We start from the raw sequence: 23,771 nt of genomic DNA, 5'->3' as shown, positions 1-23,771 counted from the left end.
TTTTTAATGACAGATCAGAGAATTTAATGAAATAGCAAGAAAGAAAAATGCTGCATTTGCGCACGAAAAAATCAGCAGTGCTATCTGAACTTTGCATTACTCTCCCTTTAAATGTTCTCTCATTAGAGGTGACTCCTGCCTGAGGTGAACTTTGACACCTGCGAGACAGCAGCAGGCTTATTGGAGCTGAAGGTTTCATCACGGATCAAAAGGCGACGTGGCGCTGCTTCAAATCACTCCTTCCTTCAGCTGCAGCGCGGAGGGCGCTGCTTTAACATGACTCGATGCATAGCCTGTAAACGTGTTTAGGAGGGACATATTTTTTATGTGGAGCATTTTTAAAGTTCACCAAAGAGGCCAAACGACACGTTCGCAACAATGAGGCCGCCCCCACAAATCAGCGTCTTTCTCCTTTCTCTTCTTGCACCTGGAGTTTTATACGCAATGAACAACATCCCTGCGCTTCAAGAGTAAGTGTGTGTGATCGTTTCAGTCCTAATCTGTTGTATGGAGGAACGGCAAAGCCGTTCACATTAATGGGCTTATGAAGCGGCCCACAGCCTGAAGGGGAAAGGGCGTGTTTACCCAGCGGTGTCCCGCAGGGGGGGGAAAGATTCACTAAGCCTTGAAAATATAATGCTGTGAATTTAAGGGATCTGTTGTAAACTCTTGAAAAGTAAATGTAAATTAGCTGAGTGTAAGGCTTTTGCAATTAAATTTTATCACCCAAATTAGTGAGTGTTAATCAGTGTGCGGTTAATCCAGAGAGTTTCTGTAATCAGTCAGTGATACATATTCAGCAGCTCCGAGCTGTTGAATCTCACCAAAGAAAAACTCAAGCCGAGAAACCTTTGAAAGAAATCAAATAACAGAAATGTTTTTCTTTTTGAAGTTCGGGCTTCTCTCTATCTAAACTTTCTGCTTTTGTGGCGAAATTATGAAAGCTGGGAAGATTTTCGCAAAATTAGATTCATTTTTTAAAATTAATTAAATAATAAAATTAGATTGGATTTTAAACTCTGATCTCTCATCACTGATCTCAAGTTGATTTTTATAAAGCACAAAATGAAGTCTGCAATAGTCCAAATCTGATCCTTATTACCTGATTAAGGTTGTCCAGAATAACTTGGTGGTGTTTGGACTTTCTCTAACCGTCCTCAGACCTCTTGTTATCTTGGGAATGGAAACTGTCATCCTGGGGTCCGTTTTTCTCCTCCTCCTCCTCACTGTGCAGCACAAGACAAAAGTGGACCCTTTGTTCTATGGTATAGTCACACAAACAGGCACTTTAATATAAATGAGTAAAGTGAAGATGGGGAGTTGTTATTTCGCCACGCCTCTCTGTGTGTTTGCAGTATTTGCAGAGTTTTCCTTCACCTGCGTGTTGGGCCTGACCAATGCTTTAGAGCAGGATGGATTCATCTCTGGCTTCGTGGGCTTCTATATAAAGATGGTAACCTCTCGTTTTTCTCTCTTAGACTCAATGTTTTTCATTTCATAAGTTTAAATGTCAAAGTTTTGATGTTTTTCCCCTTCAGGGTGAGCCTCATCTAAGTACTGCCTATGCTGTGATGATGTCTTACTGGGAGGGTGTTGTTCACTTCATCCTCTTCCTCACTATCATCCACCGCATGTTCTCTGGGTAAGTTTTATTGCTGCTATCACAGTCACTCAGCTGTGTGTTTTAGTGAGACCCCTGATGACTCCTCTTGACTTTCTGTCATGCAGGAAGTCATATCGTAGCCTGGGCCTGCTGTGGGCAGGCTCCGCCATCGCCTGCCAAATTGTTCACATCCCAGGAGTGGTCATTGGTGAGAGTCACATAGTTTGGCTACATCAGCACAGTTGTTTATTACAGTATATACTGATAATGTTCTCATTTGTACAGGTAAGTATGGGTCTAACATTCGACCAGCCTTTTGGAGTAATGTCCCCTTCGTTTTGGTACCTTTCTGGGCAGCATCGCTGCTCTTTAACAGGCCCAGAGAGATGCAAATCATCATAGCAGATAAGGTAAAAAGTTCTCTGTTTAACATGTGTATAATATACAGTATATACCCTGAGAGTAGTCTGGCTGATTTCAACTTGCATATCTGTGAACTGTGAGCAAATAAAAGGAAGAGAATTGTTTTAATTTTGTAGATCAATCTATTTGGTTTCACTTTCCTTGTTTTGATAACCTAACATGCATTTACTTTAGACTAGAACATACAAACGCCACACAGCATTGAACTATACTGGAAAAAAGTGTATATAATATTGGGAGAAGAATATTATTGTTTTCACACATGAACTCCAGACACTCTCAGAAGAATCATTTCAGGACATTTGTTCACAGCTGTCCTTTATATATCATGTGCTGCAGTATTAGATGGTCCACCTGAACTGCGTTCTCACTACTTGAAATACTACATTTGGTTCAGGCAAGGCTGCTCCCTGGGTAGAGGGTGCAGGAGGATGCTTAACACCCTCTTGCTTGCTGTGAGTTTTCCAGACAGTTACCCGCTTTTCACCACGTGGGCTCAGTGTGACATCACACAGACTGCATGCTAGTGAGCATGAGGACTGTTTAATATCCAGTTTGACCGTGTTGGTCATTTGTGTTCTCACGTGCAGCTCTGCTGGGTTATCTCTAGACACATTACGTTTTACAGTGCCTGTGTGTAAATAACTTTTACAGTGTTAAATGTACAGCAGCTACTGTAAAACATTCAAATCAATGTGAACGTTTTCGTGTTGAGTAGATCGCCACAGAGCAGAAGAAAGGTCTGCTGTCTCGCCCCATCGACCTGATTCTGTCACTGCTATTGCTGGGAGCCATGGCCTTCTCTGTTTTTAGAGGCTTTGTAAGTAAAACAAAATGAGACCTTTTCTGAGTGTCAGCATTGCGCCTCTGATTGCGCTCCAGTTGTCACTCTCTCTTCATGTTGTGCTCCAGGTGGTGCTGGACTGTCCTCTGGACACCTGCTTCACCTACATCTATCAGTATGAGCCGTACCTCAAAGATCCAGTCGGCTTTCCCAGAGTTATGGTCAGTCTGGAGAAAAAAAAAAGACCAACAAACAAAGTAAATTTATTATACAGTGTATTCGTAACTGTTTTTGCACACAATTCTTTTAGATGCTGGTGTATTTATTCTACGCACTGCCCCTGCTGACGGCCTTCATCTATGGTCTGAAAACCCCTGGATGTAGCTGGATGTTGGACTGGACCATCTTCTTCGCTGGTGCCATGGCTCAGGTATCTGTGGTTATAATAGCTTTGCTGTGATTTAATATTCCTTGCAAAAAGGAAAATGGAAAACTTCATGTTGACTTCCTCCCCACCCGCTGTTCTCTCCAGACCCAGTGGTGCCATATCGGAGCATCTCTGCATTCCCGCACTCCCTTCACGTACCGAGTCCCAGCAGACAAACGGTTGCCTGTTATCGCCCTCAATGTGCTGTTTGCTGCTGCACCGGCTCTGCTGGCCCTGCGCTGCCACACAAACCCCGCTTATTTTATGAAGCCTGTTCCTGCGGGACAATCCAATGACAAGAAAAAGAAAAACTAGACCACACACAAGCCGTGGACTGGTGAGGAATGCTTACTGGGGCACGAACTGAATTAAATGCACACATTTTTCATCCATAAGACCCAGAGGAAATCTAAAAACATTGCTCTCTGAGTCAACTGTTAAAAATCAGTGGCCTCACCCAGCACTTCCTGCATGGACTTTTGGACCCTGATAAGGAGGCTGTTGATGGAGGTGAGGACTGTGATCAGATCGCACAGTGTTCAGGTGACTCATGCAGACACCCAGTTGGTATCGTCACAAACTTCAGCTAACCTGAATCATACAGGTCAGCAGCAGACCAACAGAGAGTGATTCAGTCATTATTTTTTCTATACAGAAATCTAAACCAAAGCCACAAAATTTGAAGATTCCTTTTCTCATCTTGAATATTGCAACTTTCATCCTTCTGTCATTTTTAGTACCCCCACACAAACTGAGTATTAAATGATGAATCCTCTGAAGGCTGGATAGCTTAAGAGCTGCTGATAAGAGAGATGACTTTCTCAAGCTAAAGAAAAAAAAAACACTTGGTGACAAACATTGTGGTCAATCCTTCATGTGTTATAAAGAAATCAGGCAGATATTCATCACTATTCCACTAAGTCAGGAGTGTTACCTTCAGGTATTTTGTTATAAAAAGCTAAATATTCAGTTTACAGTAATGTAAAAAGGGGACAAACAGCACGCTGGTGAGGCTGAAAGCTTGAGATATTGTGTATTTGCTTAATAAACGACCTTAAATCATTATCATTCTGTCCGTCTGCAGTTTAAAACTGGAGCGCTGAACTGTGGTTATTTTTGTATTTTTAAAAATGAGATACAGATTTCTTGCAGCTAGCTGTGCATGCCACTGTTTGATTTTCTCAGTAAATACAAGGATAATATTTGACTCTGAGCTTCTAAACTTTAACAAATGCACTTTTCCCCAAATCAAGTGGTTTACTGGTTCAGCAGTCCCATCTCCTCAGCTGTTAGTATTGTCTCCAGCTGGTGATGTCATTGTGCCCTAATGCACTACTGCAGTTATCAGAGTGATAAGAGGTGAACCCTGGATTTAGGTGAGCTGTCACAACAGTCGCACAGATTATCACAGGAAACTTCGGTCAGCTCACAAAAATCCTTCTTTGCTGCTAATATGTAATTTGACTTGGTAAATAAAACATTTCCTGTTTGTATATATACAGTAGGATATGCAGGACACAGAGGTCACTGTAGGATATAGGCCAAGGACTTCAATGACCTTTTTTTTTGTCACAGTTTGTGAAATCACATTAAGTTCATATTGTATAACACAACTTCACACTTTACAAAACACTCTACAAATATACACAAACATCCTTGTGGTGGCATGAAAGTCTGTAGGCTTTATATTATCACACCATAAGTGTTCCATTAAAATCCCATCTGTTTAGTTTGGTTCAAGTGGTGGAACAACCAGCTGACTGTCATTAGAGTAGAGCCTTGCCACCTGCATACAAATGCATATGGACAAGGTATTGGGCCACACCTCTTAAACGATGAATTCAGGTGTTTTCAGTTCCCATTGCCACAGTTGCATAAAATCAAGCACCTAGCCATGCAGTCTGCCTTTATAAACATTTGTGAAAGAATGGGTTTTTCTAAAGAGCTCTTGTGAGTTCAAGCGTGGTCCTGCAATAGGATGAAAGTGTTGCAACAGGCCAGTTTGTGAAATTTCTTCCATTCTAGATATTCCACAATCAGCTGTAAAAAGTATTGCAAATTGGAAGCATTTAGGAAACACAGCAACTCAGCTACAAAGTAACAAACCATGCAAAAATACAGAGCAGGGTCACTGAGTACTGAGGCACATGGTAAATATAGCATTCTAATATAATCTAATATGGTTCTAATATAGTGCTTTTTGACTCGAGCACTCAAATACAACCTATACAACCTGCGTCATTCTCAAAAAGCACTTTTTTTCTAGTGTTTTCTATCTAATATTTACACTCATTCACATCAGCGCAAAAACTGTGCACTGGGAGCTTCACGGCATGGATTTCAATGGCTGAGCAGCTCCCAAAAGTATAATGCATAGGTGGACTTAAGCTTTTGTTCATATAGTGTACTTAAGTCAGGGCCACTGTAGTCAAAAGAAGATATTTTGTCACCTGAGGTGAGTGGAGCAGTAACAAAAGCACTGTACAGAACAGAGAAGGCATGAATGACCACAGAAATGACTGCAAGTCAGACACTGCATGAAAGGGAAGAGCTGTTGTAGAGGTGGGTTGCAAAGCAGGTTGCAGGACTCAATACCTGTATGCAAACTAAAGTGAAACTGTTTTGCTTGTTTTCAGCTCAAGTAGCTGTGAATAATTTACAATTTGAAATGATCTGGATTTATCTTATACTGAGACTTGCAGCTTCTCACCCAGTCTCGGTATCCACTGTCTGAGCTAACCATGTTAAGGATAACCTCTTTTTGACTGGATGCTACATTCAGATGTTCCCTTGTCACAAGGGATCACCACGGTGGGTAGTTCTACATATTTGTTTTTGTTTGGTTTTTTTTTGGTTTTTGCCAGATAAACTTCTGACATAAGCCCAATGAGGAATTGAGTTTTTTTCTGTGAGTGTGTAAACCACTCTACTATGGAGTCACAACGAAACACAGAGATAATGGTTGGGGGGGGGGGGGGGGGGGGGGGGCAGATCTGGTTGGGTTGTGGGTCGAGCATGACTTTGCAGCCTACCTGAACTAAAGAAACTCAATTTGAAAGTGAAAAACTGTTGAATGCGTGAATGAAAACATAACTTTTGTTCATTTTGTTCACTTTATTAAGAATGGAGTACAACAGCAGGACAAAAAGTCATAACACCAAAAAAAGTGGATAACAGATCAAATATCAAAGAGACAAAAGATGAAAAAAAGTGACATTCTACCCATCGTGTAAATATGGCCGTGCAAATTAGGTACAATCAAGTGGTTATCTCAAAGTATTCTGTAATCCCACCTACACAATCTATGTCAATGGGACCTACACATTAGCTGAGAGTGTTTATGGGGAAGGGGAAGTCTATTGGATTGGACAAGGTCCAGCTATTGATCAGGATTCAGCCAATAACACACATCACGATATTTACAGTACAGAGATTAGAGGCAATCAAATGATTAATTTTGTTATTGATTGTTGGACTTACATATTGGTATAGAAAAATGGTGTTATGTCAGTTTTCTAAAGGATAAGAAAAAGAGCATGTTCACTAGCAAATGATTCATAATAAATAGTAACATTACACAAACAGATATTAGAGGGGAAAAAAAAGCACGTCATTAGAATTAAAGAGACCAGCTATTCAGGTGCTCTATGGTAAAGTAACAGCTACAGTACACGTACAAAAAGCTGGGATATCAGGACTATCTTGCATCAATTACATCTGTGCTTTGTAAACAGAATACTAAGATGAGTTTTTTTTCATGTAGAACAAGCAAACTTCTCCAAAAAAGTGAGTTAGCACTCCTCAAAGTTTCTGCCTTACATGCATACGCTCACACGCTGCTGTCAGGCTGACAAACTGAGAGAAGGTTATAGTTTTTAGACAAGTGGAGGAATTACTGTTCGGGAAGGAGGATGTTAAGATGGTGCTAAAGTCAGTGTTCACATGGACCTCGGTTTAAAGGAAGCAGAGAGAAAATAAAAAGAAGCATCAAAACACATGGAGGTCAGGTTATGGGGATAACTCTGTGTTAGAAGGAGATAATCTTATTCATCGGGGGAGTAAAGCTAAGCAGAGAGCATGGTTTGCGGTTAGAAGCAGGAAGGGAAATGGAAATGATATGAACTACTGTCTTTCCTTATGGGCCATGGTTAGCACCTAGGCATTGTGGATGTTGTATTATTTGGTTCAGTAGTAGCTGTGTGCGTCCTCTCTGGCCTTGCGTCCCTCTCCTCCGTGTCTCCTGTGGCCGTGGTGATCGTGGTGCTGGTTGCGGTGATGGCGTCGGTATCGGTGCAGTCGCCGAGCTGCGGGGAGCAGGAGGTAAATATGTTTAGCTGGTGTTGTGCTGTGCACGAGCTGCAGTAGGTGACCAACACACCTGTCACTGTACAATTACTGTGCTGTACAAATTACTACTTAAAGCTCTGTATATAGTCTATTTTCTTGCTTTCAAATTATATATTTTCATATGATTTTTGTATATAAAAGAACCTCATATGGCTCCACAGACACTTGATGTTTGACTCTAATATTAATACTTTTTTTGTACCATCAATACTCAAACACTTCCAATAATAATTCAAGGAAAAGTGTTTTAAGGAAATTTGCATTTCTTTGCTGAAGTTTTGTATCCCTAATCAGCTGACTTATCAATATGAACTGATAGATAATGAAAGGCTTGCTGCATCTATTTTTATTTATTTTTTTATTAGTGAGTCAGTGATGGCAAAGAGTTAATAAATGATACTTAACAAAGCTCTGAGGTTGGTTGATGCTAATTATTAGTGCCCAAACCCCAAAATCATCAGGGTGCTGCTTGATGATTTTGGGGTTTGGGCTAAATTAAATCATCAAGGTGCTGATCGGTCGCACCCCTCAATCTAGCTTGATTGTAATTTCAGTGATTTTAAATTAATCATATTTTACTACATTATAATATGCATGTGTTGTAGCTTCCAAAGACTTAAAGTGAACTGAGGTCACATTTACATCAAATATTTTCACAGTTGCTTTGGTTTAATTCCTTGTACATTTATCTCTCTTTGTTTTGGCAAATGCTTTCACCCTTAAAGGTAATTACAGTTATCTCCAATTTGAACAATTATCCTGTGTCTTCGTGATCAAACATATTATTTCTGTACAATTGAATAGTTTCACTCCCCAAAATATGTTTAATTGACTTCGCTGTGTGAGTCATCACTTACAGGATGGTCCCATTTACTTGTCCAAATCCATTCACAGGCATTATGAGTATTGTCAGGTGCATTTATAGAGTTAAAGTGCCACAGAGTTGTGAGCAAGGAGGACTGCTCAGATAAGAACATGAAGAGGAGTAAGGATGTGTGGTGCTGTAGCAAAAAGAAGACAGCAGGAAGAGGGGCGGGGCCCTGGTAACCCTATCCCAGACAGGGTAAACTGTTCCCTTGATCTTTCTGTCATAGTGCCATCATGGTGAAGAGAGAGCTGAGCATAAATGTGAAGCTGTTGATTTACATGTCAGTCTGTGTCCCTACCCTCACCTTAATAACTTGGGTTGCTGTTGTGCATTGGTATTGTTGTATTGTATTGGTGGCACAATCATTATTATGGAGCCCTGAAGTCACTACAAAGCAGTAAAAAAGCATCAGTAATATTATTGTAAAAAAACTGTAAAGTAAAAAGAAGCTTTACATCCCAACCTCTACTCAATCTGTAAAACATGAAAAAAAAAAGAAAAATTTCCCCTCATACACGATACATTAAGTCTAAAGCAAACACTCACACTTCGTGCAGATGATCCTGGGTCGCTCCCAGCTCCCATCGGCCCGGCAGCGTGCAGTGGGGATGTGGCGCTGGTAGAAGCCTTCAGCGCACTGGTAGCGCACCACTGAATGGATATCATAATGTGATCTCCTCCGACCTATCAAATGGGCATTCTCTACTGCAGGTGGGGTCCCGCATAACACTGCAAACAAAATAGAAGAACCATAAAACTCATTCAAATAAAGGCTGGTTTTAGTTTTTGCTGAAGAGATATTCAGAGTTTATTTGACATCAATTAGAAAAGACATGAAGATACACACTAATGTAATATCCATTATAAGAGTCACTGCATATTATCGCATTATTAAATGTAAAAGCGACCAATGAAAGCATTACACAATATAAAACAACAACTTCTCAAGAACGTGATTTGCAGGAATGTGCGGCCTGTAGATGGCAGCCTTGTTCCTGTATCTCATGACAGAAAGAGCTGTATTGAGGACTAGTCTCTGCAGTAGACAGGGACTACAGCCAAACCACAGAGCCATGAGACCACAGCCAGACAAACAAACACTCTCAAATGACTTAATCCCTCTCCCCCGTCCCCCTTTATCCTTCTCTGTCCTTTTCTAAGGCCTCTTGATGAGCCTCCATGTCTTCAGTGAGCTTTTTTTTTTTTTTCCAAAATTGTGTGATCTCGCTGCTTTCACATTTAGGTTGACTGAATCCCGGAGGAAAGGTTTGGGTACAGTAAGTATAAAGAAAACCTGACAAAAGGGCTCGTAGGAATTTCAGATGGTGTTTGTGAATAGGACAAACTGCAGTTTCAGTTCTTCTGCCTGAACAAGTGTAAGTGGGGCCAGGGGAAAAAGAGTTGCCAATGAGAGGAAGATTTAGATTGATATTCCTCTCAAAAATCAATACAGGTTTTAGCCTGAATCTCAGTCTTCACTCGTGCAGTTTGTCAATTTTTGGAGCGTCTGCAGCTATGACCTTTTATGGAGCAAACTAGCGAGTCATGCAAAACAGCTCCTGAAGGATAGCCAACAACTGATGCTTTGTGAGAAAGAAATGTTTTCTGCATGAGAACTGATGATAATTGCTGACTAACTGATGGCCAGCTGGTCAGGAAAACCCAGTTGTATAAAGACGGGAGAAAGCTCTCAACATGAATTCATTATTAAGCTTTGATAGGGTGAGAAATGTTCACGCTAGATCTGAGTTTGAGACAGAGAAGGGTAAAAAAAAAAAAAATTGCTTATTAAAATTTTGTTAAAAAGACTGAATCTTTCCCCTTTTGTTAGTGAGCTGAGCAGCGTTACAGTACCTGTGCCTTTCTTGCAGATGTAGGGCAGGTTGTAGTTGCAGGGCACGTCGTTCCACTTGCCGTCCTCATGGGCGATGGTCACCACACAGTCCTCGCCACCTGCAAAGAAGTTATCGGGCTGGCTCTCCCTCCAGTTCTCATAAACCTGCACAACAGCAAACATCAGATTTCAGCTGTGTTTGCTTTCATCTGTAATTGTAGTCAGACTGGAATTCGTTTCATATTTTTACATAAAAAAGATCAACTCTGGTATTTTTATATGAATGCGACTTGTGAGCATAAACGTGGTTTTAATTGAAAAGGAATTAAAAAAAAACAAACAAACAGGAATTGTGAAAAGTGCTCACTGACCAAATCGTTGGCATCAGTCCACTGAAAGTCCTCCTCCACTGTGCGATCGTTCAGACCGATCCAGGCGTTGTCATGACCAAGACCTGGAACAAGCAACAGTACAATTACTTACTTTTAGTTAATTTCTTTTGTACAATCTTTATTTATTTGATAGCAACACCACCACCTTCTCCCTCCTATTCCTTTATAATCTAATTTGTGAATTATGATTTTTGTGACTTTCTTCTTCTTGTTTTTCCTTCACACTCTACCTTTTATTGTTTTATTACTCGAGCTTCGATTATACGCCCCTTGTTTGTGATATATGATATTAATACTTTTTTCTACTTTAGAGTGTTGGGATTAATTTGTGCCATTTGTCTTGATTGTCATCTTCTTTTTCTTTCGAAGGTTATGACTGAATAACTCAAGATCACCAGTCACACATACCATTGATGAACTCCTGCTCAGCAGCTGAGACAATACTACTGAGGTGGGCGCTGTGCTCTCTGCAGTCTTTCTCTGCATCCTCCCAGGTGTGTCTGTGGGTGAAGTACCTGTGGGACAACACAGTGAAAGCAGATATGATTTCACACATTATGCAGCCCAAAAGATTTAAATGATGTCAACATCACTACCTCACGAATGATCTGTCTATCCATGTGCTGACCTACTGGGCTCATTTTCAGCACAATATTTTCTACTAGAGTAGCTTTGCATGATTCACAAATCAAAATAATCTTTGTTTATCTTCTACTGGGCCACTCTGTTCACCCTTTGTCTGAAACAAGCTGTTTTAGTGCTTCTCCTTTTAAACGAACTTTCCTCTGATTGGCTGTCCCTCACAAACAGAAGGTCTGCTGTGTTCAAACACAAAGCTGCATGCCTGTGATTAGCATATTTGGGCTCTGGTAATGCTTAATATGACCACCCTGCATTTTAGCAATATAAGGAATATTGGTGGCACGGTGGTGGCGTGGAGCACAGTTGCCTCACAGCAAGAATGTTTCTGGTTTGAACCCTGGCTGGGGCTTTTCTGTGTGAAATTTACATGTTCTCCCTGTGCCTGTGTGGATTTTCTCTGGGTACTCTGGCTTTGACCCACAGTCTAAAGATACACGATTAATTGGTGATTCTAAATTGGTCAGAGATGTGAGGTAGATAAAGTGCTTGCATGAAGTACTATATGAAAGTATGGTTAAAATGTGACTTGTAGTCTAAAGAGCTGTAACCAGTAGCTCTATCATGCCTCTCTCCTCCACCTCATCTGGGTTAGGGTGTCTTACTCTGCTCCAGCAACAACAGCATCGAGACTCTGCTGGGATCCGATCATTCCGACCTTCATCTGGAACTCCGCTCCACTATTTTTCTCTAATCTTCCAACCAGTCTTTCTTTGGTAAACTGGCACAGAGCAATAATAAGCATGTTACGTTTTTCATGATTCCTACCTGTAGCAGTGGCCGTGGAACTTCCTCCAGCCGTGCTCACAACCTTCAACATCTGTAAAGAGGAGGGGAAATAAGACAAGTTAAAATGGTTTCTTCCTAAAATATAGTTAAATGCAGCAGGCCATGTAAGATGATGGAGTCTGTATAAGGAAGCGGAAGTGTTTTTTTTTTCCCTATTTAGCAAATAAAGACAAAAACATATGACTCTGGCATCTAGAGAAGCTGAATACATGAACTGTAATTATACACAGGCTCGTTTTCAATTCTCTGCACACGTGGCTCTTTCTCTGCACTATTGGTATTCATTAATAACACCAGGGCCCGTAGAATCATTTGTAACTACAAAGGTTAGAAATTCATTAATCCTCATTACAACTAGTGCACAACATTCACACACACACACACACACACACACACACACACACACACACACACACACACACACACACACACACACACACACACAAGCTCTGATTCATCTCTGCACTGGTCTTAGACACCTCCAGCTACAGATCTTTCCTCCGTGTGTGTGTGTGTGTGTGTGTGTGTGTGTGTGTGTGTGTGTGTGTGTGTGTGTGTGTGTGTGTGTGTGTGTGTGTGTGTGAGTGAGAACGTGGGTTTGAGTGAGTTGTATGTGGGTGATTATCAGCATGTAGCACACAAACATTCAGATATTTTTCTGTTTCATGCTGTACATGCTCATGAAATTATTAGCTGAAGCTTAGAATAGTGTGTATATTTGTGTGCACACAGTAGATTCAGTCAGTATTTGTCACCCTGCGCAAGACTGCAGTGCCTCCTTTTTTGTTATATTTGTGGTTTGAGTGTCAACATACGTATGCCTCTTTGATGACCTAACACTGACTCTGGATCTTTTTTTCTCCATATTAGACTCGTCTATATTTAGATGCTTACATCTGCTTGGTTGACGTCCCTGGCTTGCTTCTCTGCCTTCCCATCTTTGTTTGTGTAACACGTATTTACTGATTCACTCACTTTACTTAGCTTAGAAGCAAGGAGAACCTCTGAACTGAACAAACTGTTACATTTGTTTTCTTTGGCTTTTTATTTAAGATTTAAAAAACATTTTGTCAGCTGTCCACTTTATTCTTTTTAATTTTATACTGTATATCATCTTCTCTGTCTCCTGTATCTTTTTTGTCCCACATTCATTTTTCAACTAATGCTTCAAAGACATTTTATAATATTTATATTCTTGCATGTATTCAGCTCAGCAGATTTTTTTCTGTGGTAACAGCAACTTGGTCATTAAAAACTGGCTATTATCAATAAATGTATACTCACTGACTACTTTAGTAGTGACCTGTTCAATTGCTCGTTAACGCAAATGTCTAATCAGCCAATCACATGGCAGTAACACAATGTATTTAGGCATGTAAACATGGTCAGGATGCAAAACAAGCATTGGAATGGGGAAGAACCGTCTCTAGGGTTTACAGAGAATGGCCCACAAAAGAGAAAATATCCAATAAGCAGCAGTTCTCTGGGTGAAAATACCTCGTTGATGTCAGAGGTCAGAGGAGAATGGAAAAACTGCTTCAAGCTGATAGGAAGGCAACAGTAACTCAAATAACCACTCATTACAACCAAGGTACACAGAAGAGCATCTCTGAACATACACCATAGCAGCAGGAGAGCACACCAGGTGCCATTCCTATCAACTAAGAACAGGAAACTGAAGCTACAGTTAGCACAGGCTCACTAAAATAGGACAATAGATCACTGGAAAAAAGATTGGAAAAATATTCCGATTTAGGGTCAGAATTTGGCCTAAAAAATATTAAAGCATGGATCCATCCTGCCTTGTATCAAGAATTCAGGCTGCTGGTGGTGTAATGGTGTGGGGGGTATTTTCTTGGCACACTTTGGGCCCCTTAGTACCATCTGAGCATCATTTAAACACCACAGCCTACCCGAGTATTGCTGCGTAAGACTATCCCTTTATGACCACAGTGTACCCATCTTCTGTTGGCTGCTTCCAGCAGGATAATGTGCCCATGTCACAAAGCTCAAACCATCTCAAACTGGCTTCTTGAACATGACAATGAGTTCACTGTACTCAAATATCCTCCAGAGTCACAAGATCTCAATCCAATAAAGCACCTTTGGGATGTGGTGGAATGGGAGATTCTCATCATGGATGTGCAGCTGACAAATCTGCAGTAACTGTGTGATTCTGTTATGTCAACGTGGACCAAAATCTCTGAGGAATGTTTCCAGCTCCTTCATGAATCTGTGCCATGAAGAATTAAAGCAGTTTTGAAGACAAAAGGGTGTCCAACCTGGTACTAGCAACTATTAAAGTATCAGGTAAAGCTATTCCTACCACCAGTTAATTAATAATTAACAATTAATAAATATGAATAATATTATTTATGTGATTATATAATGTGTAATGGGAGTACATTTGCTTTAGACACATTTTGATGCTAATATATATGTACTTTAAATTATTTTTGAATGATGCTTGAAACTTGTATTATTACACAGTAGTATTGCTAATTTTAATGTAAAGTATCTAAATACTTCTTCCATTTTTATGCATTTATCCAACACCCACTGAGTTTCTTGTGCAAGATTACTTCCAGTATAACATCATCTGCAGTAAGGCACAGATGATATTCCATCAAAAGAAAACAAAAATGTCAATTTTAAACATCCCATAATCTCGGACCACAAACAACAAAATAACTTTTTTGATTCATATCACCTGCTACACAGACATATGGAAATCTGTATATGCACGTGTGGTGCCGTGAAAAATGGTGGAAATATTAACTGATGCTTTCAAAATAGTGTGTATATTTATGTGCATGGTTGAGATTCAGTCAGTATGTCGCCCCGCAGCCCTGTGACACTTGGATACATTGTCTGATATCTGCAAAGAGATGCAGCCTTGTGATATTGTGCTGTGACACACAGCAGTAGCAGATGCTGCACACTGATCAGGATTATTTCCACCAGCACAGTTAGCAACAAACCTTTTACAGTGAGCATCAGAACAGTGAAAAGACCAGTCCACAGCGATGTGCTGAATTTGTTGGCGCTACTCAGTTCAGTACCATTTCAAACACAGACTGCACAATAATTCCTTTCACACAGCTTGGAGTAATCCTTTATTTAATTATGTGCATGCGTGCGAGTGTGTGTGTGTGTGGGTGCATGCACCATCCTCTCACCTTTCTCACACATGTCTCCCCCGTAGCTGGGCAGGCAAAGGCAGAGGAAGGAATCAATCTTGTCGATGCAAGTGCCTCCATTTTCACAAGGCTCGGACTGGCAGTCATCAACATCTGTGGTGAAGCAAAAAGCAGTGAGAACAGACAGGTTGCAGATCTCATTAGGGTTCAAATTAATAGGACATATTCAGCTGAAGTGATGCTGTTCAGAACAAAAAGAAAAAAAAAAAACAGCGTGGGCGTCTGCTGCCACTCAAGCTCTGACACAAGATGAGCTGGTTATTAGTCCTGCTTTAAACACGGAAATGTGTCCATGTTGCTGAGTACATTATCATAATTCAGACAGGGTGTGAGGAGAATACAGACGGCCTAATCTCCTCTTACATTCCTTATTTATCCTCATTCTCTCACAGAGGAAGGCACTCTAAAAGCCTTTCTTGTGTTATTACATTCATTTTCATGCATTTACAGAACCCAAGGTTGACTTTATGTGTCAGTTCTCTTCTTTTGCCTCTCTCCATTGTCTCCATTTACAAACAACTGCACAAGCAAGTAGTAGTAGGCTACACAGTGCAGTGCTTTTCTTTAAAGGCAGTTAAAGAACAGGTGTAAATTTGACAGATAAGTCAGCAGAAAGGCCGAGTCTGACAAAGGATCTGGGTTCAAGCTCCTATTTTGGCAGATTTCCCCCAGAACAGAAACCTTTCCAGCTCCAAGGCTGCTGCTCTGCAGCTGCTTATGCTCTCTAACCCCTCTGTGGAAAAAATGGCAGGCAAAGAGAACATTTCTCCACAGGGATCAATAAAATATCACTTTATCATTGTAAATGGAGGGCATGTAATCTTCCTTCACCACTATGGGTTTTTTTGGACATAGAATAACAGATACACCCCGGGACTGCAGAAATCTATTAAAACTCACAGCAAGAGTGGAAAAAGAAGGCGACTTTCAAGTTCAAACTAACTTCAAAGTATTTCCTCTCAGCTTAATCATTACTTAGTTCCAGGGCAAAAAAAAAAAGCAATGAAAATGCCAGTGGCTGTGAAGAACTAAATCTGTGAGACAGATCAATCTAGAATGACCTTTAGCCTCATGCAAGACTTTCACACTTCAAATTAAGTGTGATGATGCAAAAAAAGATTAATTTTTTAAAATCCTGGCTAACCTGTGGTTGTGTATGTTTCAGGCTGTGCTGTGAGATTGTTTGGTATTGTATTTTTTTATTAAATCCAATTTCATGTTGTTTCTGCTGCTTCAAAATGTTTCAAGTTTGGTCAAACTTTAAGGTTGTTTATCTGTTTATAAAAATGTGCAGCTCTTTTAAGATGAATGAAAGGAAAATTAGGTTCTTTGTTGAGGACAGATATAAAGACTGATATCAGAAATTTATGCTAATGTATTTTCTTGTGAGAGTTTCCGCTTTTCCACCGTGTGGAAAGTTTTGATCAATCAGTGTTGTTTGTCTGTAAAATCAAATATTAACTTGAAAGAGCAAGAATCCCTAAAGTTTCTCACAATTCACATTTCTTATTAAAAAAAAAATACCCATAAAGGCAGGGTTTGGCTTCTCTTGCATCAAACTGAGAACTTTTTATTGAAACTTAAATTAAATGATGTCCTGAACATGATTCAAATCCTCAAAATCATGTTTAAGAAAGCTAAAATGGGTAACTTAGAATCTTCATAAATCTAACATTTTTGAATACTTACAATAATATCAGAACCTAACATATTAAAAAACAAATGCATATGAACAACCCCACCCCCTCCAAACTCATTATGAGCAGCCTGACTTTCAGTGACCTCAGGATGGGCGAGATCACTGTTAAACACACACACAGTTTAACACACATCACTAACGCTCTCATTCCCCATCAAAATCAGCACTGCTCTTTGTTGTTCAATATAAAAAGTCTGATCCTATTGTCCCTCTCATCCATTATGCAGAGGGGATGCTGCTCCTCAGAGGGATAATACTGCAAATTCTGCAAATCCACAACAAAGCCTTGCATCATGCCCACGCAGCGGCTGCTGGCTGTCACTTTGATTGTCTGCCTGTCCATCCGTCTATTTTTCTACGACTGAACACACAAAACTTAGTAAGATCTAGGTGTCCACAAGCGGTGGGGGTGGGGGGTACTGCGAACACACATAAACATGCAACTGTATGTGGTTCATTTATTTTTAAAGTGTGCGTCTCCTTGAGGGAACGGCTGCTTAACGAGCAGAGCATGTGTTAAAGAGCAAATCTGGACCCTTAAGGCAGATTTATACCTCAGTGTCAAACCGCCACAGTCCCGAAGTGAAAGTGCCTCCAGTGTCTAGTTTGGGATGTGGAGAGACAGAATGAGGCTTGTACGCGCTTCTTTTAAAATATTCCTACATTAAGGAACCAGTTTAGTTTAAGAAGTGAACGTAGGGTTTTAACGTGTAGAGTATTCACACCTCTAAAAGAGCTCCTGAAAACTTTACATGTGCATAAACGGTTCAGGAATCGCATTAGATTTCTGTATACTGATATTGTGAAGCAGACTTGACCAGAGGCTGACTCTAACAGAGACATGAGTTTGATTTAGACTGCGGTGAGATAGGTGGTTTCACCCTGCAGATGATGCATTGTTGCAGTAGCAATCCTGCATGCAGAAAGAGAACAGCAACTTCAAACGTCTGGTGCATGTGTATACACCTATAAACAGTTAGAGATGTGTTACTATGGTAACCTGACCTCATTTGAGAGACCCGAGTAACAAAAAAAACAAAAAACAAAAAAAAAAGCCAGGCAAGTGTATTTAAACACTTAAATTGAAGAGCTATTGGGGCTAGAGATGAGCTGAGCTGACTTGGACGCCACCCAGCAGTGTCTGTTATGTGTGTCATAAATGCATTGCATTATGGGATATTTTCACTGGTGTTGTGTCCTTGCATACTCCAAAACCCCTGGAAAGAGTATGCACTTGGCACACTATCGGGTACATCGCAATGCTTCGGAAATTCTCAAAAAAAAATCCCACACACTATTTTAGTGTACGAAACAGAACGTCAGTATATTGGACACAGCCAGACATCAGCTATATTTGGGGTTCACAATGGCAGTTTTAAATGTTGCTTTTTTGGCATTTCCAGCGTGAAGATGTGCAAAATATATCACACACTTTAATCTATGCAGATGTGTGTTTTCATCTCAAAGCACAATCGGGTGTCCTGATACCACCAGACCACAATAACACAACGCCTCAGCGAGTACATTTCAGACCTCATCTCGTCAGCAATAAGGAGCTCAAACTGTCGGTGCTTCTTTCTCTGATAGTTTTACTCGGGTTACCGTCAGTTAGTGTTGTACAACATGGCAGCCTGGTGGTCCTTCTAACCTTGTTCTTTCTAGCTATATCATCTCTGACTGCAAAGTTACACATAACAGGGAACAGCAGCTTTCAATTCTATTTATACCTCTGCAAAGTAGATTAGCTTTCCTCTGCTTTTAGTTTCTGTCTGTCAGCAGCACAAAAATCCATTCAATGAGCAGATTCATCAATCAAGTTTAAGGTGCATGAACCCAACCGGGGATGAAACAAATAATTCATTTGCTGTGCTAATTTGAATCAGGGATTTCTGATATTATTAATAGATCATTAGATTATTATTATTCTTGATGAAACTAAGAGACCTTGATGTGACTCCAGAACCTTTATCTTTTTAAGGGACAAGAAATCAATTCAGCTTAAAAAATTCAATAGGCTGTAATGATGGAAGTCTGTTTCACGGGCAGAGATTTGTCATTCGGGTCCTGGAGCAGATTTCTCGCTTTTATTTTTTCTTCCCTTCATATTTTTAAAGTGCAAAATAAAAATCCTTCATGCGAAAGCTACGTCAGTTTGACCTTGAGGGACTGTAACATCACGAGATTACCCTGACAATCTGAACATAACCTTTGACCTCTGCCTCTCTTTGGCCTCTTCTCACACAGCGATGCACAGCTTGACCTTTGAGCCTTCATATAGACTGTTAGAGAGCCTTACTTTGTTAAATACAGATTGACGTGGGGCTGACTTCATTATATCAACATGCTTGTTTGTGTGTGTTGTGTGTGTGTGAGCATCACCCACCAATCTCGCAGTTCTCCCCAGTGTACCCTTGTGGGCAGTAGCAGCTGTAGCCCGTTCCCTGAGGAAGACACTTCCCTCCGTGCAGACACGGGTTTGTCACGCAGGGCTCCACCTCAACTAAAAAAGACAGACAGATGGAGGTGAAGAGAGCATTTAGGAAAATGAAACTGTTAATTAGTGATATTGTGAAAGAGAATGCGTTTTCTATTTGTAATTATTTATTTTTGCAAGAATAAAGCAGGTGTGTCTAAGCTCACAGGCAGCGTAAAGATTTTTGTGTTGATCCTCTTAAATTGGATGGCTTAAACATAATTTCCTCAATGAAATCAATGTATGATTCTGACAACAACAACAACAAAAGGCACAGTGCTCTAATTTTCCATCAGTGCAGCTCAGTCATAACCAGCGGTTACAACAGATGCATATCCATTTCACACTCTGTCTCTTTTCAAAGGGATCAGAAGCCGAAGAGCCTCAACCTCGCCTTCCACTCACAGCCACAGTTGTCATGGTTACCATATGGAAAGCGAGCCTGGGCTCACTCCATTGAGCCTAGTGGGCAGCGTGAGAACTTGAGACATTAGCCATCCTCAACAGAAATGAGCAGACCTCCCGCTGAGCGCCTCGTCCCAGCTATTCACCCCCTAAATGTGTGCGTGTGTGTGGTCCGTTTCCACAATTAAAAATTTCCATATCAATTGACACACTACCACGTGTTTCTCCCCTGAGCTGCTCATTATAGCAACTTAAGGGCTTTGAAAACCACCACTCGTTCATTCTGGCCACAAAAGCTCGGCTGTGGGAGTCTTTGTTCTGCCAGCTCTCTCTCTGACACTGAAGGCTGCTTAGGTGGGGGTGGTGTGTGTGTGTGTGTGTGTGTGTGTGTGTGTGTGTGTGTGTGTGTGTGAGTGTGTGGGTGTGTGTGTGTGTGTGTGTGTGTGTGTGTGTGTGTGTGTGTGTGTGTGTGTGTGTGTGTGTGTGTGAGTGTATGAGGTTGGCTGTGAATTTCTTGGTGTGCGGCTTTGTGTGTTTACATGGTATGATGAGTGAAAATCAATACTCTGGCTATGATTAGCCCCGTGGCTTTTCTTCTATGACTGATCAGAAGCAGACATCTCAAGCGCGCATCCTCTGAATCATCGTAACGCTGCTAAATAAAGGTTAAAGGACAAAAGAGGATTGAAAGTTTTCAACCACAAGGACTCGAGCGCAGAAAGAACTGTCAATAGCTTCAGTTCCATGATGAATTTTGCGAGCTACTCCTCTCCCATCATGTTTTGAATTCTGCTGAAGTCAGGTGCTAAAACCAGCCATGCATTTCATTTAATGTACATCAGTGTGGGCTAACGTGCACTTGCACCCTCTGCATCAGTCAAGGTCACGGCACATCTTGACGAATATCAACTGCTATGACAAGCAGATTTACTACTCTGCACGTGTGTGTGTGTGTGTGTGTGTGTGTGTGTGTGTGTGTGTGTGTGTGTGTGTGTGTGTGTGTGTGTGTGTGTGTGTGTGTGTGTGTGAGAGAGAGAGAGAGAGAGAGAGAGAGAGAGAGAGAAAGATAAACCTTGTGCGATTGCTCGTTCATTAAAGCGAGTGGTGCAGAAAAATCAATAGTCCGTAGTGGGAGCTGACAGAGTGGACTGCCCCTTCGCTCTGCACGGTGGCTGACACCACGGGTACAAACACCAACAATATGCTGGCAACAGCAAAATTATACTAATGTAAATACGTCTACAGAGATAGGACCGTTAATCCACAGATTATGCATTGCATCTGGTAATCATGCCCACAGGCGCAGTGACAGTATGGGTTATCTTGGAAATATGATTCATGCATAAGCACTCACAAATAGAAAGGTGGAAACAAGACTACTGACTGCAATTTAAATGCCAAAGAAAGATAAGAATCTGCCTAAAAAGATCAGACAGTGGGCTGAAACTTGTGTGCTAGTGCACTGAATGTGAAGCCACATGTGTGCGTTCATGTCTGAGAACAATGTGCTTTGCTAAAGGTCCTCAAATCCAACCTGAGGCTATTTTCTCCTCTCTCTCATTGATTCAGCTGACTGATGAAGTGCTCTGTGATCCAGTCAGGAGAGCAAATAATGACCACAAGCATGAAACCCAACCACAAGGGACTGAACCAGAGCTGAGGTGTGCACATGAGAAAGACATGTAAGCTGAAAGCTGGTATTCTGATCCAAGCTGCTGCAAGTGACTTCATGCACTCTAAGGTTTGTATAGCAAAAAATATAACTGTGTATTTATGGCCTTCTGCCTGCATGACTCCAGGGTCTCTCACTCAATCAATCAACCCTCATACTGTGCACCAGCGGCCCAGATGGTTGCCCTTGGCTTCTTGTCAATACAGTTTACAGCTGTTTTCCATCCACAGACTCCTCACCACGCCTGCCGCAGACATGAGCAGCTTTCACAGAGCAAAAATAAATCACCATAGAAATGTGTGATAGCATGATGCCCAGGGGGCTTTGAAATGCTCAGTGATAGGACACTTTCTGTGTGTGCTCTCATTATCAAGCACAAAATAAGAAGTAAACCAGGTGGCCAGCCAGCAGCTTCACTGTGCTGCAGACTTAATCATGAGTTGTGCATGGTGGACTCATCTTCTGTTGCCAGGAAAAACACACTGTATCTTTTGAATAAATAAGCCAGCAGCAAGGTCAGAGGAAAAGTAATGAAAAGGCAGTCTTGAAGGATAATTCCTTCTTTAAGCAACCCGTGCCTTATTTTTCATTTTCCGATGGGATAACAGCTTACACAGACACGAGACAAAAGCTGTCAGTAAGGTATTAGACATGCAGGTATAAGGATGCAGTCGCTTCCATATTTCTCAATGAACAAGCAGTTTATTATATTGCTTTGCAAATTACCCTAAAGACCATTTAATTACTCTGGATACATTACTCCACTCATTATGCAGCCCAGCTAGTTGGAGCTCCATTAAAGCAGGTATGATCTTTACTATAACAATGTAACAATGTGAAACATGTCATTCATGGTGATGAGCCTACAGAAAATTACCTTTACAGCGCTTTACTTTCATAGCATCACTGTTGATATTTCCATGCAGCTGCTTTCAACAACAACAATAAAAAAAAAAGAAAGAGTTCTAGTGCCCACGTCCACTCTATGCTTCTTTTTAAGAAGCCAGTGACTAGCTGGTGAACACACTGGAGGGTTTGGCTGCTAAAAAGCTTCATATTTCCTTCAGGAGTTGGTGGAGGCCCAAAACGAGAGTGACTGAGTGGTTAGATAGTCGACTCAAAGTTATATTTAATCTTGCTTTTGGATGAATAAATGAGCAAACTATTTCTCCAAATCAACTTTATTAGCACTAATAGATCTACAATGTATAACTTATCTCTTTTTACCCCTATTGGAAAAAAAATACAATACTGAGAGCACAAACCTCCACCATGTCAGCTCACTCTCTGGGCAGTATTTATTTTTAAGGAAATAGTATTTTGTTTATATTAATTTTGTTTTCATTGTTCTTTTTAAACGTACTGTTGGGGTTTTACTTTTTACCGAAAGAATAAAATGACAAATGGACAAATGTTTAAAAGTAAACTCCAGGAAATTAATTAATAAACAATGGCTGAAGCAAACAACAGACGATTTAATAAATAAATAGATACATTAAACATTAGAAAGTGCCAGACTAACTTCTCAGTCTCAGTGTATCTTATCTTGAAGGTTCGGCCACAGTACATACAATTAAAACATCACCATGTTCTGTTATTAATCTGGATGAGATTGCTCTGTATTGATTAATTGAAACATCAGGGGAGAAGATGTGCTTTTTGTACAAGGCTTTATCATTGATGGGAGGAATTGGAGTCATGAAAAACCAGCACTGGACAAGACCAATGACGAAGGTCAACCTGCAGCACACAGACTCTGTTCACATGTAGATAGTGGCAGTATAAAAATGTTATGGTTAGTGAGGAACATGGGCTCAGAGGGGAGGGAGACGGAGCACACACAGGCCTGTCTCTTCTTGAACTCTGAGTCCCACATGTGCATGTGTTATATCTTCTGATTCTTTAATATATTAAATGTCTTAATTTTTCAATTAAAGTGTTCCAGGTTTCTTCCTTCACAAATAATTGAACACATCATAACAGTACTTTAAGAAGTTTGTAGTGCAGTAAGAGCGAGTGCAGAGTGCATGCTTTTGTTATTTACCCTCTTAAAACCAATTTTAATATACTTGACATAATTTTGAGTGCAATTATTATTTTTTTATTATGGTATGCTTTCATTTATGTGAATCTATTCTATTCTCGTTGCTTTTCTCTTTTTCTTGACCATACTTTCTTTAAAAATGTAACACATTTTGGGGTCAACTTGAAAGAAA

General features: G+C 40.6%; 2 protein-coding genes across 4 annotated transcripts in view; one reads left to right on the top strand and one right to left on the bottom strand.

The window, feature by feature from the left end:
• The first annotated feature begins 163 nt into the window (after positions 1–163).
• On the top strand, positions 164–4,302 carry LOC115796039 (transmembrane 6 superfamily member 2-like). The gene is made up of 10 exons (XM_030752247.1): positions 164–470; positions 1,162–1,265; positions 1,356–1,453; positions 1,539–1,642; positions 1,729–1,811; positions 1,889–2,013; positions 2,745–2,846; positions 2,939–3,031; positions 3,121–3,240; positions 3,343–4,302. The coding sequence occupies exons 1-10, from the start codon at positions 379–381 to the stop codon at positions 3,550–3,552; spliced, it is 1,131 nt and encodes a 376-aa protein (XP_030608107.1). The 5' UTR covers positions 164–378; the 3' UTR covers positions 3,553–4,302.
• A 2,029-nt stretch (positions 4,303–6,331) lies between these two features.
• LOC115795206 (neurocan core protein-like) overlaps positions 6,332–23,771 on the bottom strand; it is a 55,397-nt gene continuing 37,957 nt past the window's right edge. For all 3 annotated transcript variants that reach the window (XM_030751024.1, XM_030751026.1, XM_030751025.1), the window contains 8 exons: positions 19,389–19,505; positions 15,286–15,399; positions 12,086–12,137; positions 11,087–11,193; positions 10,658–10,740; positions 10,307–10,451; positions 8,999–9,181; positions 6,332–7,541 (listed from right to left, as the gene is read on the bottom strand). In XM_030751024.1, coding sequence (XP_030606884.1) covers positions 7,423–7,541; positions 8,999–9,181; positions 10,307–10,451; positions 10,658–10,740; positions 11,087–11,193; positions 12,086–12,137; positions 15,286–15,399; positions 19,389–19,505 — 920 coding nt within the window. In that variant the 3' untranslated portion in view covers positions 6,332–7,422. The remainder of the gene's footprint in view (positions 7,542–8,998; positions 9,182–10,306; positions 10,452–10,657; positions 10,741–11,086; positions 11,194–12,085; positions 12,138–15,285; positions 15,400–19,388; positions 19,506–23,771) is intronic.

Source organism: Archocentrus centrarchus, chromosome 17, assembly GCF_007364275.1.
Source record: "Archocentrus centrarchus isolate MPI-CPG fArcCen1 chromosome 17, fArcCen1, whole genome shotgun sequence".
Lineage (NCBI taxonomy): Eukaryota > Metazoa > Chordata > Actinopteri > Cichliformes > Cichlidae > Archocentrus > Archocentrus centrarchus.
This window is presented reverse-complemented; position numbering and strand designations above follow the sequence as displayed.